General features: G+C 38.2%; 1 protein-coding gene across 3 annotated transcripts in view; it reads left to right on the forward strand.

Moving 5' to 3' along the window:
• TSHR (thyroid stimulating hormone receptor) overlaps positions 1 to 18,159 on the forward strand; it is a 68,570-nt gene that overhangs the window by 39,510 nt on the left and 10,901 nt on the right. For all 3 annotated transcript variants that reach the window (XM_074824862.1, XM_074824863.1, XM_074824864.1), the window contains 4 exons: positions 942 to 1,016; positions 4,505 to 4,582; positions 5,571 to 5,639; positions 15,072 to 15,149. In XM_074824862.1, coding sequence (XP_074680963.1) covers positions 942 to 1,016; positions 4,505 to 4,582; positions 5,571 to 5,639; positions 15,072 to 15,149 — 300 coding nt within the window. The remainder of the gene's footprint in view (positions 1 to 941; positions 1,017 to 4,504; positions 4,583 to 5,570; positions 5,640 to 15,071; positions 15,150 to 18,159) is intronic.

Consider the following 18,159-nt stretch of genomic DNA (forward strand, 5'->3'; position numbering starts at 1 on the left):
TTAAATCCCTGGAAAACACTAATGTTTCCTTGGCAAAATTCCACAGTTAGTTTTCTTCTTATGATAAGTGCTGTCTTACAATATTTTTGTAGGGAATAGTGGGAAGAAGAGACACCCCAGAAATATACACATCTTTCATATTTACTAGAGAGTTATGCAGGGTTTTAAACCATACTTGTCAGCTAAATGTGACAAGCCCATCTACAGACATGTGATTTCACATGACCTCTATGGAAAAAAGAAATCCTGAAGAATTCTCTGTATTCCTATGAAGTTTCTAAAGAGCAGCAGAGAGTAACCAAACCATGAAATTCTAGAATTATATCATAGGAAAGAGAGATGAGAAAGAGAATAACTTCTGTGATTTTGAGTAATGTTTGGAAGACTCTAGAAAGGCGTGTGTGTTTGTGTGTGTGTGTAAAAGAAAGTAGTCCAAAAAATTTTATTTCAAAAGTTGAGAACTATATTTTCTTAAGTTATTTCCACTAGGATTTCAGAAATAAGGAGCATTAACTGCATTCATATTTGAAGGCAGTTTTCCTTTTTAGGGCTATTTGAACAGCTCTTAGCGTCAGTGAAAGATAGAGGATTTGGGGGTCCAGACTTGCCTGAAGCAGCCTTAATCTCTCAAGTGAATCCAGAGTTATAATTTTTTTTCTCCCTATCCACTTCACAGGCTACTTCCCTTTGCAGATCTGCTTAGCTGTCTTATTATTCTGTGTTCCCATTTTTTAGATTCTATAATTTATCCTAAATCTGGTACTTTGATTTTTTTAATTGTTCTTACATCCGTATATTTTCAACAGTTGATTATAAATGAATTGATTGACAATAAAGAGGATGAAATAACTGTCCTGTGCTATTGAATTATACAAATACATTGTTTGTTGTTGTTCAGTGATCCAGTACATGTAATTCTTTCTGTTTCTTCTCTCTTTCAGTGGTATTTTTAATACCGGACTCAAAGCATTTCCAGACCTCACCAAAATCAACTCCTCTGATGTGAACTTTTTACTGTAAGTGTCCTCACAGCTAGTTAGAATACTGCCATCCTCAGACCCCAAGAAAACCTATAGTGAAGGTTTCTGGCTTGGAGAAAAATATCAAATAAGTTTGACAAAGCACTTTTCCTCAAGCTATATTTCAATGATTATTAGTACCAAATCTAGAAAATGCCAGGTCACCTAGCACTATACATTTGACCTGTATGAGAGACATGGACACAGAAGCACATTTCTCTTGAATTAGCCAAAGCACATGATACACAAACTTCTACAGGCCTTTTGCTTTTATTTTGGTTTTCTAATGGCAGTGCAATACCTGAATTAGTCTGAAGTCAGAATAGTGTGACACACAAGACCTAATCTGACATACAGCCTGCTAACATGAAGTCATCCCATCAACATTCTTCTAACAAATTTGTGCTGACATGGTGAGCTTATATTGCACATTTTCTGATACTACTCTTTGCTGAGATCCTATATTGTTGAATCATAGCCTCTGTTGGCTATCTGCCTTCTTTCTTCTGACCCCCACCCTGAGCACAGAAGGCTCAAGAGCAGTAGAACTGGACAATCTTGAGAGCAACTGTTCATCATTACACCTTTAAAAAGCTCAGCATTGGCTGAGCTCACATTTTTAGGAAGATTTTGATGAAGACTTATTTTCTCCAAAATATGTTGCTTCATTTATTAATGTTTTAATAAAGAAAACAGAAAAGGAGCTTAAAAAGCAAACCACCAAAGCTGAGAAATAAATTAGACCTCTTAAGTCACTAGACCAGGAGCACCTTAGTTTCATGACAGCCTTAGTAGTGAGGTCAGTTCAGGCTGGCACAGCATGTCTTTAAGAAGGAGGACTACCCATCTCCCTTCTGTCACTCACCCTTTTTTCATAGTACTTGAATGAGTTGCATGCTCTTTTAGACTGACAACATAAGCTTCTATGAACACACACTTTGCCTAAATGCCCTTGCGGAACCTTACCTGTAAGGTCACATTTCAAGTACAAGTCTATAGTCCCACTGAAGGACCAAAGCACCAAGACTGACACTTGCTGCCTTTTGAGCTAGACCTTCTAGGTGGAGTCATCTGCCATTAACTAAAGTCCTCAGCTGGAAAGAATTGTCCTACTAGCAAGCTTTGCTAATTTAGTTGGGTTTGTTCAGATGAGGCTCTCCTACATAAGACTAGGACCTTCTTCCTTTCTCACACCTTAAAACCCATTTACTTTAACTGACTTAAAGACACACCCCACCCCTTTTTTTTTTTTAATATGGCTTGAAGCAAATTGCAGAACAATTTCTTGAAGAGAATAGGAACACAAAGGGGGGCAGGGAGGTTTCCCATTATTATACTTAAAGGTGTTTCAGAAACAAAGAGTTCTGCTGTAAAAAAATCAGGTGTTTCTTAGTATCCAGAAAGCAAAGATGACATCCATCTTTGTGCCCTAATCTGCAATTTAAGTTCAAATTCTCGGTTGTAATCAAGCCAAGGAGGAAGAACAGCTCAGATGAAGACTTGCAGGCTGACACAAGGTAAAAGTATCTTGGTCCCTATTTAGTCCTAGAGAGGAATTAATAATCTTATATTGTAGCAGTGTTCAGCTGGAAGAGGCTTGACTGCTGGATGGGCTAGGTAAAAGGCTATAAAAATTGTAAGTATTATGCCAGAAGATGACTTGCAAAGACATGATTGATGGTCTACTCCAGACATTGTGTCAGTGCTGCTAAGGCACGTTCTTAGTCAAGAATGGTCAGTCCCCACTGCATTCATGGTCTGCAAGATGAAACCTCAGAGCAATGTAGAAATGCTGGTTGTTTTGCTAAAAAGTCTAGACCTGTAGTGAGCAATGAGATCTTCCCTCCCAAGGATCTTCTGAGACTAGAGGTAAGCCTTGTGCTAACTCATGCTCCATAACCTGGAGCTGCTACGTTTGCTTTGGCTGTAGGCCTCTGAGATTGAAAACTGAGTTAGTCAGAGCTCTCAGTGGGATACACCTACATCTTAAGAACTATTAGGGAGTTCCTCAAAGACCAAAAGGGCTTTAGCTTAGATTAAGCTCTATGAGATTGTAAATTAAACACTACATTTACTAAGTAGAGAGAACCAAGAATTAAATAGGCTAGATGAAACAAGCAGTTTATACAACCATCTGTATCCTTGCTTCCAACCAACTCAGTGACTTTCAAAGTGGCAGAGAGCAAAAAATTATTTTACTGCTACCTTGAAAATTTTTTATAAAGATCACTAACAAAAAATAAACATGGGACTTATATGCTAAAGACTTTTTAAAGAGTAGACCTGCACTTTCAAGGGAGGTATTTCTAAACATTGTTATTTGATGAAAGATAGCCTTTTTGTTTCTTTCATCAGGAAAAAAAACCCTGCTCTTGAAGAATAATAGGTTTCTAAATTATGAATAAGGTATACCTGCGAAAAAAAACATTCATTATATCACTATTGGCCTTTGAGGTCAAACAACTTACAAATAAATATTTGTTTAGAAAAGTGAACCAATCTGAAAAATGTCTAACCAAAATAACAAAATAGGAAACCACCTACCAGTGAAAACTACTTGGATTGAAAATGGTTGTAGTACAGTTCAGTGTTAGCACATATATATGCACATATCTAGCACAGAAAAGGAATTAAATTGTTCCTGTCACATGGGCAATTGTTAGGACTTCTAGGCCCATGGACGTTACGGTGTGGCCTTACTGGACCACATCTAATCCACAAACTGAAGAAAAAAAAAATTTGCAGACTATTTTGGTTTCCAGACTCTAATACGATTCAGGAAAAAGCAGAAAAAGGACAATCAGACATTTTGCCCTTTGTTTCTACCAGCTTTTTCCTCTCTCTTTTCTCCAGTTTAGTCATAGTAAATCTCTTTAGTTTGTCCCTTTTGTCACAACAGAGTTTTGTTCTGAAGATACTTAGCATTTATTAAGACTGCAGAGTGGGAGTAAAAAAGTATTTAAGAAATGACAGATAGCAAAACACTCATTTGGACAAGACTTGAGAAGAATCCTTAGGTTAGATCACATAAGTTATTTCACTTGTGCTAGATGCAGTTCTGTAACGTGAAATGCCTCTGTCCTGAATAACATTATCTGATGTTTTATCTGAGCCTAGCTAGAGAGCAGGATCTCAGCTTTAAAGTCACTTGGGCTGGCTCAGTCGATACTGCAGCACTATTTACTTTGCTAATTCTCTGGCTTAGAGACAAGGGACCTGTCTGTGCTGTTAACTACAGTAAACACACATGCTGACACACTTCACCAGGACTATAAAACCCATCTACCTCACAGCTCACTTCCTGGGTGCTGGAACATGTTTGATTCTTAATCATCCCACATGTATCTTCTGGCCTTAGATATAACTAAACAAGTTATTCTACACTTTTATTTATTATCAAGGCAGAGAACAATTAATAATAAAACTGTTCTGGAGAAGCTCTGTTGGGCATATGTTTGATTGTGATGTTTTGTCTCCTTTTTCAGCGAAATTGCAGACAATCCTTTCATGACTTCAGTGCCTGCAAATGCTTTCCATGGGCTTTGTAATGAATCTCTAACTCTGTAAGTTCTTTGAATTTAAGTCACAGGCAATTACCTCTCTCAAGCATATGGTATAATGTTAAAAAATAAATTAAAAAATCTCTGTTCTACTCTCTAGTAGTTTGTAAGAGAGAAAAATATAGGCAGGTAATATCCATAATCTAGTTTGCATAAATTTACTTTGTCAGTGATTTGAATAAGGCCTGCTGCCTTTTCTTTAAACTGGCTTGACCAAAGTGGTTTTGCTTTTGTATAACCCTAATGCCAGTGAATGGTTATATTGGAGAAAATTAAAGGGAAAAGTTGGCAGAGTTCTCCTTCCGTAAAGTGACAGCATGGTTAGAACTGTGTCTAACTTTTTTGTAGCCTAAGTGGCACATACCATGAAAACTAATGGGTGAGAAACATCAGAAGAGTCATATTTGAAGGGAAACTGTTAAATAAAATTCAGTTATGCAAGTCATACTCAGTGTGAGCCACAAGAAAGGGCTGAGGGAAGTGAAAATTATTGTAATGAGTTATGACCTGAAGTAGGAAGAAGAGCAGTAGAATGCAAAAGAATGAATTCTAAAGAAATTCTTTTTAAAAAATCCTTTTACTCTAAGGCAGCAAAAGAATTAATTCTAAAAATTCAGGCAGGCCTGATAGTGAAATCATACCTATTTTGCTAGGTATTAGTTCCTTTAGCCTTCCTTAATCAGTCCTAGCAGAATTTTATTTCTTTTAGTTTGAAGGTGGGAAAGTTATAGCAAAATGTTTTAGTCTAGTTCTATCTTTGCTGTGAAAAGAAGTAAAAGATGGCACACCTGCCACATGGTATTCTTGATTCAACTACACTCAAGAATGCTGCTGGGCACCTGTTTGACCTTGCACTATAATTGCTGCTTCAAGAGATTAAAATTAACCCATCCATAAATGTGCTCTTGCCATGAAAATGATACATAAGATGTTAGGTATTCAGGTATTGAAGCAACCCAAAAGACCCTTTTTTTTTTTTTTTTCCTTGCAGCAAACTCTACAATAATGGTTTTACTAGCATCCAAGGCCATGCTTTTAATGGGACGAATCTGGATGCTATGTAAGTACCAGATCATTCTCTTCTTTCAGTAAAAAAATTACATAAATACTCTATGCTTGTTGGAGGCTCTCAATTACATATCTTACTGTAATTATTTTTAAGGAGCAAAGAGAAGGTATTAATTTCAGCCAGCAATAAAAATATCAGCACTTAATGTCTTTTGCAGTGAGCTTTCACTTGGTATGTATATTTATAGTTCAGAAATAAAATCATGGCAGGTTAATTCCAATATGAATTTTGTTCTGGTTTGAAGCTACAATAAAATTTCTTTCGATCAGTAACATTTCTAAGACGATTTGGAAGATAATTATGCTGTTTTACTTACAAGAGAGTTTATTTTAGGAAGTGTAGTACTGATAATGGTAGCAGCCCTTTCACAGAAATCTCTTACCTGCAAAAAAAAGAGTGGCATAAGGTGTTGGAAGCAATTCAGAGTAAGTCACTTGCACTAGAAATGAGAGATGGGCATCTCAAAAGAATGAAGCAACCATTTCAGCTTTCCCTTCACCTTCTTATTGTAGTTTCCGGAAAACTAATACTTAGTGAGGGAAAATCCTTTTTACACCATACCCAAAAGTATCTGCCTCAATCATTAACACAGAACAAATCTCAATTCCAGAGGCCCCATTCACTTTGGCAGAGCTTACTCTGGTCCTACAGAGGTCTGACTGAAGAATCTGCCTGGCAGTCTCACGAGTAAAGAGATTTTTTCATCATGAGCTCTTAAATTTGACCAGAGAGGCATGAGGATAGATATGATTATTCTCAGTACTTTATTTTAAATTGGGCTTGAATTCTGTAAGAGCATCCTTCACATGGTCTTAATCTTTCCAAACTGCCTTTTTTTTCCTTAACAGCTAGCTAGAATTCTTAAATTTTGAAAGGTTGTAGTTAAATTAAAGGTCTGGGATAGGTCTTATTTTATTCACATTAGTTCAGTTACTTTGAACGTTCATATGAGAAAGAAAGTTTTTCATGATGCCACAGAGTTTGCACTAGTGTCCACAGAAATCACAAGATGTAAAATAGGGCAAAATAAATCCAGTGTCTTGACTGAATCCCTCTAAGCTGTACATGCAATACTTAAAACCTTTCTAAGCCTTAGCTAATACATGAACTGTGATGGCTCTTCCATTTCTTACAGTTTGATGAAACCAGATTGGAGATTATTTTGTAGGAATTTTTCTTTTTGCTTCTCTGATAGTGTGCCAGTGCAATTGCTTCTGGCCTCTTTGGAATTTTCCTTATTATTAAAGAATAAAGTGAAAATGTAGTTTTAGAAGATCCGGAGTCCTAACCATTTTCTTTATTGGGCTGAGTGGACGTAGAGAAACAGAAAAGACATGGTAGTCTGCAAATACTGCTTGCTTACTTTCAGAAGAAGTTTGTAATTAGTGTTCTTTAAAGGTATTTCAGTATTCTTTAAAGCCTCAAGCGTGGAGGGCCTTACAGAGAGATCTGGATAGACTCGAGAGCTGGACAATCACCGACCATATGAAATTTAACAAGAGCAAGTGCTGGGTTCTCCACCTGGGACAGGGTAATCCTGGTTATACATACAAATTGGAGGATGAGAGGCTGAAGAGCAGCCCCACAGAAAGAGATCTGGGGGCTTGGGTTGATGGCAAGTTGATTACGAGTCACCAGTGTGCCCTGGCAGCCAAAAAGGCCAACCGTGTCCTGAGGTGCATCAAGCACATCATAGATAGCCCGTCGAGGGAGGTGATTGTCCCACTCTAAGCTGCACTGGTGCAGCCCCACCTCGAGTACTGCATGCAGCTTTGGGTGCAACTTAAGAAAGACATCAAACTATTACAGTGTGTTCAGAGGAGGGCGACCAAGATGGTGAAAGGCCTCAAAGGCAAGACTTACAAGGAGCAGCTGAGATCACTTGGTTTGTTCAGCTTGGAGAAGGCTGAGGGGTGACCTCATCACAGTCTACAACTTCCTCAAGGGGGGCAGAGGAGGGGGAGGTGCTGATCTCCTCTCTCTGGTGACCAGCCATAGGACATGAGAGAATGCAATGAAGCTGCATCGGGTGAAGTTCAGATTGGACATTAGGAGAAGGTTCTTCACTGAGAGGGTGGTTGGTCACTGAAACAGGCTTCCCAGGGAAGCGGTCATGGCACCAAGCCTGTCAGAGTTCAAGGAGCATATGGATGATGCTCTTAGTCACATGGTTTAGTTTCAGGTAGTCCTGTGAGGAGCTGGGAGTTGGACTTGATGATCCTTACAGGTCCTTTCCAACCTGATATTCCATGATTCTATGATTCTAAGTGAAATCTTTCTAGAAACTGGCTATGATGCAGTAGTTAAGCAAATTAAAAAAAAAAAAAAAAAAACAAAACAAAAACCCAAAACTAAACCCAGGCTTACTTTCAGGGCTTTATCTACCAGCAGTAAAAATGAGCTATTACAACAAACAGTTTTCTCCTAATTAAATCATATGACATTTACTTGGAGCAAAGCACCACTCCAGATTTACAAGGCAAACTAAGGAGCTGAACATCAGTGGTAAAGCCTTTATCTATTTGATAATCTGCACTGAAATTTCTAAACTAATTTTCTGAAGTAGTTTGGTTACCATATGTCAAGATAAAGTATAATTTTCCTAATTGCGAGCTTGGAGATTCGTTGTTTCTAGCAGCAGCATTAAGTTAATGCAAAAGACAAACATTTCATTTTCTGTATTCTGACATTTCTAATTTGAACTCCTGTTTATCTACCATTGTACAGCAAAGAAAGTACCTGTTTTCCTCTGGGTCTGATCCAAGGTCCTTTGGACATGATGAAACTAGGAAGGAGCAAAAAGAAACTAAGATAAAATGAGTGAAGGAAAGAAATTTTAATGGGTTTTGAATGATGACCTCGAGGAGGAAAACAAGTTAAAAACGAAACCAGTCAAAAACAATAATTCATTTTTGACAAATCATTCAAAGACTTCATGTTCCATTCACAAATCAGAAGACATTTTGGGAATCTCAGAGGCTACCTTCTACCATGCAGTGTGCCTTTCTACCACTCTTGCAGTATTAAAAGACCTATGTAGTTCAAGGAGGTCAAAACAATCAATGCAGATCTAGGTGTTGAATCATACATAAATGCTTTCCGTTATCATACTGAATAATGGCACTACCTAATAATTCTTCTCATCCAACAAGAATCTGTGTTTTATAGCAAACCACAATATTGCTGTATATGTTTTATAAAGGCAGGGAAGTAAAGAACCAGGAATGAAGGGCCGAATGACACTTATACTGAACAGCGTTCATCTGAAACTTGAATCCCTCGTTCTAACACATCATTAAGGTCCATGAACTGTGTCACTCCTGAAGACTTCTGCAAAGTGGTGTTCCTGCACCAATATTTATTTCTCTAAGGAAATTGGTGAGGAAAGATTTTTTTAAAATGTATGCCAGTGAATGGCAAAATATATTTGTGATGAGCTTTTACAGAGCTGTCTAAATTACTGAAATGGAAAGTGTGCAATCTCAAAATCTAATTACAGAAATAAACTCCAAAAGAATATATTTACTTTGGTATACACTCTGAGGGATCACTTATAATGCCTGTGTTAGCTCAGAGTCAAGATAAACAATGCTGTAGAAAAAACATATGAAGAATCCTTAATACTGTTCATTTACCAAAGCATCTCTTTTGCCTGTTCTCCCTCTCTTTAACCTTAATTTCATAATACAACATAGATACATTAACATGTTACATGTCCAGGGCTCATTTAATACTGTAGTGGTGATACTTAGATGTGTGGCCAACATATTATTTTTCACCTTGTTTGTTAAACTCTGCTGCCTCATTTTAAAATCAGAAGCTGAAAGCAAGCAAGCAGATACTATCAAATAATACAAAATTCCATAAGCAAGTAATGCATTCCAACTAGGAACTTTGGTAACTTGGTTTTTAACTAAGTGATCCTTTGAAAGAAAATTTTGCAAAACCCTTTTTCCCTAATCTGGCTGTTCATTCTTATTCCATCACTCCCTGTGCTGATAAAATTGGGTTGAGGGACTGCACTAAAACCTTGTCAGTGAAATAATCCAGTTTAAAACAAAAAATACCGAGAAAGGTGTGTCCAGCTACAATATGGGGGATGGCATGAATGACCTTGGACTATGGAAGAAGACAAATAGCAATATTCTACACTGAAAAAAAGAAAGGTATGTGGAACTATATGTTAGTTGAAGTAGCTGGTCAGCATTTTTCATTCATATCCTTTACACCTAGAAGAAAATACACTTTTGGTAAAAATATTTTGTAAAAATGTCTTAGACCTTTCAGCATTTTTCAGTTTTTCATCTCAGTTGAAGATTTTGAATATTCAGGATTTTGTTTTTCTTTTGCTATCTCATGCTTTTCACATTTGCTCCATATCTCCAAAATGGTGTCCCTAAAGAGCTCCAAGAATGCCCTCAAAAATTTAACTTTCACGCTTTTGTTTATTTTTACGGAAGTTTTCTCATATATATGTATATTGTCTCCTTTCTGAAGACTACAGCTGTGGTGTACTTTTTGGCTTTTTTGGTCCTATAGAGTTGGTGAATATTGGTACCTGGTGGTTGCTCTTATAAAACAGACTTTATAACATTTTGAAACAGAGCATGCATGCCATTCAAGCAGAGATCAAAAGTTGCTTTTCCTCATGTGGACTCTCTAACCTGTTGCTTTATGAAGCATGCATCGATGATGCCTGAATACTCAGTATCTCTGTCATGCCCTGACATGACATTGTCCTGTTTTACCTAGCAGCTGAAATGCCTTTTTACTGTTTCACGTCCTCAGAAGATCCTGCTCAGCATACTGCAGTCATGTTATTTTTTGGTGGGGGTGACACTTAATGCACTATTTTCCCCACATACCCCTTGATCTTCAGTCCATAGATACTCTGTATTAGTTACTAGCATAGTGAGTTTACTGATCTGATTTGATTAAAAAAAGAAAAAAATAGCCTTCCTTTACTTATAATAGCACTGTGAAACCACCAGCATATCCTGGTGCAGATTCAGCATTTACTACTCCAGTTTCCTGCATACTTTGCACTGTGGTATTCATGTCTATCTGATTGCCTTCCCCCAGCTTTCCAAAATGACTATTATTCTAGTGTCCCGACTGATGATAGATATTCTACTTCACCCATGTGATTTCTAAGACTTCCAACATTTGTTTAGACACATGGGTACCACTGTTGTGGTGTTCTTTCTGCAGTGTTTTTAAATTACATTCTATATCATTTAGCTGTCATTAACAACAGGATTAAAAATACTCTCAGAAGGAGCTATACTGGCTACACATAAAATTTCTTTGTCAAAGTATATATTTACCAAAGTCTTATTCTTTCCATTTAAAAGAGGTACCTATCAAGTTAAAAGGGCTTAAACAAATGAAATCAATTAGCATCAGGAAATTTTACATTTTGATGGGCCTGACTCATCTATGTGAAAACTGGCAGCTAAAACTGCAGCCCCTCCTTGGTAGCAGATGTTATGAACTTCCCCAAAGTCCCTAGCTGGCTGTTTCTATTTGTAAGTTTGAAGATTTTTAACGCATATATAAACTATTATATTTCAGGTTTATGAACACACTATGGTGTTCAAATATCAGGGGAAAATATTTCAAAATTGGACAAGCACTTATCTGGCTATATAATAATGCCTAGGTACTAAAGCAGACAGGTTTTACTAGGTCAGGCAGGTTTTTGTGTCCTTCAAAACTACAACCAAGATGTTGAAATCTTGGATTAATTCTTAGCTCTTGTTCTGGTTTTAATTTTTGTATTAGATTTGCAGGGAAAATCATGAGGAAATTTGCAAACTGAAAAGCTCACAACAAAAGTGACTAGATTATCATTTACAGAATACAAAAATCAGTTCTCAGAATTCTAAGACAAATGTGAGGTGATATTAGAATGCCATCTACTTCTAAAGAATGAAAGCTTATTTCAAACAACAATAGCTGAGAAGATGAAGTAAGCTATTTTCCTCTGTAAGAAACAAGGCTTTAGGCATGGGTAATGTCCAATGAATAACATGCCAGAAGTGTTACTCTGGCTTGGCTCCCTAAGACTTTGTGTTGTGTAACTCAGCTGAGGTGCATTTATTTCTCATTTCTCACTATGGCAATGAATACGAGCTTATATCCAGTGAATGTTATGGCAAATTTGCCAATGACTTCAATCAGGACAGGATTAAAATCTTTACTTGATTTTTTTCTACACCAAGGAACAATTTTACAGCTAAGCCCTACTTCAGTGATCTGAATTTGAAAGATTCTTCCAGCACAAAGATAAAATAGTGGCCTTTTGCACTTTTCTGAGTCAATTCAATTACCTCCACAGCCACCACCTCAAATAGTGTTTTTGTTGCAGAACTTAACAATTACAAAAGGTCTGACCTTTGTATCTTTGCCACTAACTGGCACAATGGGCACAGCTCACAGCAACTTCATGGACACCCTCTGAAATCTGTTGTGACAACCTTTCTATTGTATTTTTTGCCTTCCTAGCTACATCACAAGCTAGCTTTAAAATGTTTATAACAGTTATAGTACCAAACATCCCTCTCTGCTTAAGGTATTACTATCTGCATCAGTAGTATCAAATTCTTTCTCCTTTCATTTAATTTCCTTAATAGGACTGGCCTGGGCATCTTATCATTTCTGTGCCAGCTGCACTCTGAAATTTTATGAAATTCCTCTTTTTAAGATAATTATGTTTAAATTCTGAGCAATGTGACCTGACTTCACTTGGGCAATATTGTTGGTTTTCTTCCATTTCTTCTGATGATGACCTCATCATCTCTGCTTTTGTCTACCCTGTGAAACACGACCTCCATAAGGTAGTCTAGTCTGTCTGCAATCCTTGCAAAGTTTCAGTCCCTTAGTTCAACTGAGGACTACATCATCTTCTCTTGAGCAATGCTATACACTCATCATCTGCAGTCATCTTTATTTTCCTTCTTGCATTACAAGGCCTCCACCAGCCCTGCGCCCTTGTTGGTGAAATGTCAAGCAATCCTGATGCTTGTAGTTGTTGGGCCTGGGTCACCCACTGTTTTCATACTTATGTCACTATGAGTTCCTGTTCTTGCTTCTGCTGGACCTGAACTACCTATAATATTGCAGTGTATGGACCCTGTTGTTGCTCCTAGACTGCAGCCTCATGCTTTAATCTGTGGTTTGCTACGGGGGCCATTAGACTTTACCTTTTCCACTATACAGAAATTAATAAAATTTATAAATGGGATAGTTACAGGTGCTACAAGTCTCTTCTGCCTAGGCACCATGGTCCTTCAGGGCCTTTATAGCATTGATCATTTTGCCATCATTTCATCAAGGGGAACATACCTTGACAACTTTCCGTGGCAATTTTCTGTGTTCTCCTCCTTAATGGGTTGCATTGCATTTCTGTCCTGAAGCACAGTCCTGCAGCTGTCCCATCTCCTTTGCTGCCTTGGTTCAAACTTCTGTCAGAGGATCCTTCTCATCATAATACAGAAACAAAATGCTTGGACAGTTTTGTCTCCTTGCTTATGTAGTGCCCCCTCAGCCAAGAGAGCTAGATGGTCCTCCTTCCTCCTCCAGGGACTACTATATTTGGTAAATGAGTCTTAATCTCACCACAAGATTTCAATTTCCATTTAAATTAAGTTAAAAGGCATGACTAGGTTTGATGCCTGCAAGCTGTTTCTCTTGTAAACTTTGTGACAGAAGTTGATTGAACTAAGTAAAAACACCACCTAGGGTTTAATTGCAGGCTTAGGGAAAGAATTATCACAGTAGTATCCTTGTATACATATACATACACCCACACATATATATGTACATATGTATATATCACAACCGAATCTTCAGTCTCTTTTCATTGCTCAGCTAATTCAGCATACTCCTGTCTATGTGTTTAGGAGATCCAGCTGCTTATAACCACAGTCCTCATCCTTCTCCCTACTGGCTAACCAGGAGGAACCACCTCGTCAAGGAAGTTAACATACCTGTTATGTTTAAGTACTTTTTAGCTGGGCAATTGTTCCAAAACCACATTTTTAAACTAACTCTGCGTCAAATAGACCCAACTAATACACACAAGCTGGCACTGCATGCATAAAAATAATGCTTATTTTTCCATTTCATCACATTCTGTGTATATCTGCTCCTCACAGAATGTCAGAAAATGTGCTCAGTGCCATACATCCACTGTGACACTGGCAGAAAAGCTGGATACTTGTGTTTCTTCTGCTCCTGCAGGTTTTTTTAATTTAAGCTCTTTGTACATCTGCAATTGTGGAACTACTGAAGCCGATTATTTCTCCCAAGTCTTTCCACAAAAACCATAAATTCTATTAGGCCATTGAGAACAAGAGTCTTGGACAGAAATGCATAGTCTCTCTAAAGCAATTTGACTGAACAACCTGCAATAATAATTCATGTATTTATAAGTTTCTCAAACAACAGCTGCAGACCATGGTAAACAGGAATCCAGCTACAAAAAAAAAAAAAAAAAAATCAAGATTCATTCTAGATCATTTATTTTAAAACTAAAACCACAGAACTGAATTTAACATTGATAGTTCCAGTTGGGTCATGTTAATACTTAAAGAGTGTTCAGTAGCCTTGCACTGCCTGTCTTTAATCACGCACCTTTAACTCAACTCTGTAACTTCCCTACTTCCTGAATCCACACTTTCATATATGTCAGTTTCCAGAGTGATGGGAATTAATGTTGGTCCTTGATTACATCAATCATGTAATGATAGGAGAAATTTGCAACAATCCATATTTCAGGAAAGTGTTCAAGGTTCTCCCAAGACTTTAGAATTTTTAAATTTTTTTGTTTACGTAAGTTTTATATTATTTTTTCCTTCAGATTTATCCTCCTTCTCACTCCCTCTCTTGCTCTTCTTATAACAAAACTTCTTAACTGTTGACCTGTATGTAGGAGCCTCTACTTGGCTATGAAGATTTTAAAGCATTTAGAACTTTTATTATTGAACTCAAGGAGGGAATTGTTTTTATGTTTGTTCATGATGTGTTCCTGTAAGTATCATGTAATTCCCCATACCTCATTCTGATGAAAGCAAAACAATCTGTTTCACCTTATCCTCACACATATTTACCTGAAGATACAGTGTGTATGCATCTTTATGTGCATGACAGAGAGAAAAAGAATTTGGAGCAAAGATAATGTATTTTGCTAATTTATTTATTATTTGCTGAGAAATTTATTTTCAAAACAGCAAGCCCTTATTTTGTTCCTTGGGTACACAGAAAATGAAGTAACTGATTATGCTTCAATATGTTGTTGGGACAGGATGGCCCTTATCCATATTGCTTTTATAAATCTGTTCAGGCAAGTAAACTGAAGATCGTCGTCTTTAACCTATGGATAACTATTTCCAAATCACTGTGTTTTGTTTGTTTCTGCAGCTATCTGCACAAGAACAAATACCTGGAAGTTATCAATGATGATGCATTTCTGGGAGTGAACAGTGGGCCAACTCTACTGTGAGTAGAAGAAAATAAAGTAGAGAAAGCTTTAAAAGTAATACTATTTTAGGGTGCACTTTCTTTCCAACCGTTATTAGCAGCAGAGCAGCAGGGATGGGAATGGCATGTTTACAAAAAGAATATCAGCAATAAAAGCTGTGCTTTAGGGAACTGATTTAAGAAATGCTTGCATCTTACATTAGAAATACTGATCCTACCAATTTTTCTTCTGAAAGACACTGTATTACAATCTGTCCTATGACTGTACAATTGTAGTGTAATTGTAATACAAACTAAGGATGCTGGTAGCACACGTGTAAAGGAAATTGAAACAGAGATGAAAAAATAATTTTAGACAGAATAAAGTTCCTTCTGGTGCTGTCCTTTCTTCTTTCTCATGTAATGTGGCTTCCAGTCTGATCTTATAGTCCTCCAAAGAACCTTCACTAAAATTAGGAATAGCAATACAGAATGAAACAAAAAACTTTAAGAAGAATCATATACCCTGACTCAAATCATCTAGCATGTAACAGTGCATAGGACTGATCACAGGGAGAACTGAAGTGTTGAAAGTGGGATTCCTTCCTCCACTGCAAAACCAGATGGTGCCAGCAGTGCTCACTCCATGTAAGAATCAGATTTAGTTTCTGCTGTTCAGAAAAACAGCATTTATATCAGAATAATGGTGTACTGTTCACGGAAGGAATCCTAGTATCTAGCTACAATAACAAGAAGGTGCAGAAGACATTATTTTTCTCCCAGAATCTTTCCAACTCCAGAAAATCAGGCTGGCTACCAGCAACGTAGAAGTTGTATTGGTCATAACCACTTTACGCAAAGAGTTGTGTCCCTGCTGTGCAAAGCTGCAACAGACCTTTGATGGCAAGGTCATCATCAAATCCCTGGTTCTCTCTGTCCCCTGCATCTCAAGTTACATGCATTGCAAGGCCTGTGTGTGAATAGTAGCTTGTCTTCGGCTCAGTCATCTAAATTACTTTGTTTTGTGGGGTGAAGAGGAAGATCTGGCTGAGACTCCATCTTTCAAGGCCACATCATTCCTCCACATCACTACCACAAGGTCTACTGAAGTTATTATCAGAGTCTTTGGAACAGGGTCCAAGATCAGCTCTGGGGAGTATCAGGTTCTCCTTTCACCAGCTTGAGGGGAGAGGCACAGACCATTCATGGAGTCATACTTCTGAAGCAGACACCTTAAGTGACATTGGAGGAGTCCATAACACTCAGTCATTTCAACAGCAAATCATGCCAAAATGCTCCTGTCACACTGGGGTAACTGTCTGTTTCCTAAAGTCATCCTCACTTTCCCAGTGACACCTGATGCAGCAGCTACCCCATTTCGGAGCAGCTCAGAAAGAGGGAGTTGGGAAGCAGCAATGTCATCCTCCCAAGGACATGCAGGCCAGCTCTTCCTCCCCTTCACTCACTGCTTTCACTCCCCTTCCCTCTGCAAAAGGCTGCTGCAGGACTACATAGGTCAATAGGGATGTTATGACCTTCTCACCTCAAGTCTGGCCACAATGGCTGCCAGCTGGTGGGTCATCCCACCCAATGCTTCTCTCCAGAGGGTCTGTAAAGGGAGGAAATTAGTCCAGGCCTCTTCATTTGAAGTTGCAAAGTCCTTGGGATGCAGGCATGTACGAGAAGAATAGGTAAAGGCAGTAATACACCGCACTGTGTCCCTCAAGATACTGTCACAGACTAACATGCTTGTTTTCTTTTTCTTCTTATCACTGAATCACCTGAAGGATAAACCTCAGTTGCCATGAGTGGCCAGATCCTGAAACAGCAGTGTTTTCTGACCATATCTCAAAAAAGTTATACATTCTGGGTAAGAAGAACACAGTCAAGGCCCTGATCCACAACCAAGAGGAGAACTGGCCATCTATGCAGAGCAGAAGAGGGTGTTCTGGAGGGAAACCTGAAAAAGCTCACAAAGGGGCTGTTAAACCTCCCGCTCGGGGACCCTTTGTGGTGGCTGTTGCTCCTCTTCCTCCTGGCTAGCTGGATTGCCTTCATTTTCACTGCTTCTGCTTTCAGGAGGGCTCAGGCCACCCATCCCTGAACTAAGATGGTCACTGTTGGAGAACTGAAACAGAGGCTGAGTTGGTGCTGAGTAAGCCTTTTTTATTAGTATTTCACTAATAAGGCCTTTTTCTCAGTATTCTACATGGCACCAGCGAAGCCCTTTCTCATTTTGTTCCTGGCCATAAAGACATTTTTCAACTGACGTAACTTTACCTGGACACCGTATTTCCATTAGGATACTACTTTGTCACAATAAGTGCACAGTCTCAAAGCAAAGAGCACTTTCCTGTTATGTTTGGGGTCTTGTACAGCTCACTGCACATCTTCCCTCTGAAGCTACAGGTAGCAAGATGGTTCTTGATGGCAGAAGACAAAACACTTGTGATCTTAAGTGTAAGGGAGGTGAGAGCTTGCAGCAGCACAGGTTTTGACTCTTGGGAATTATTGTGGGAATTTAAAGCATTAGTGTTGTTGTTATACTAGACAGGTGAACAAGTAATGACATGCTGCAAAGGGCTGTGGGGTAATCATATGCTATAATATTGCTGCCAGGTAAGCTCACTCTGCAAGGACTAGCTTTAAGGTGTGTGAGCTACACGAAACCTCTTGGTTTAGGGGCTAGAGATGACTTCCTAGGCCATGTATATGTAAACTGTAAAGAACTTCCTTCTCATTCTGTGTTTTCAAGTTAGATTTCTCAAATGACTCGAAATTTTTCTAATCTTCTATAATCATTGTGCTAGCCCAGATGCCACTGATTCTCGATCTCAGGATGTGTTTTACATTTGCAGTCTAAACAGCCAGTTATCCATCTCCCATTGGAATGATATAAACCCATGGCTAACAATAGTCCTAGCAGTATTTATAATTAAAGAAAGATGTGGTACTATAGTAACATTACAGAGAGAGGTATTGCTTCTCAAAGGCAGAAGGCATAAAACAGCATGTAAACAACAGTAAATCAACAGTGATTTAAAAAGTC

This window comes from Strix aluco, chromosome 4 (assembly GCF_031877795.1).
Source record: "Strix aluco isolate bStrAlu1 chromosome 4, bStrAlu1.hap1, whole genome shotgun sequence".
Taxonomy (NCBI): Eukaryota; Metazoa; Chordata; class Aves; order Strigiformes; family Strigidae; genus Strix; species Strix aluco.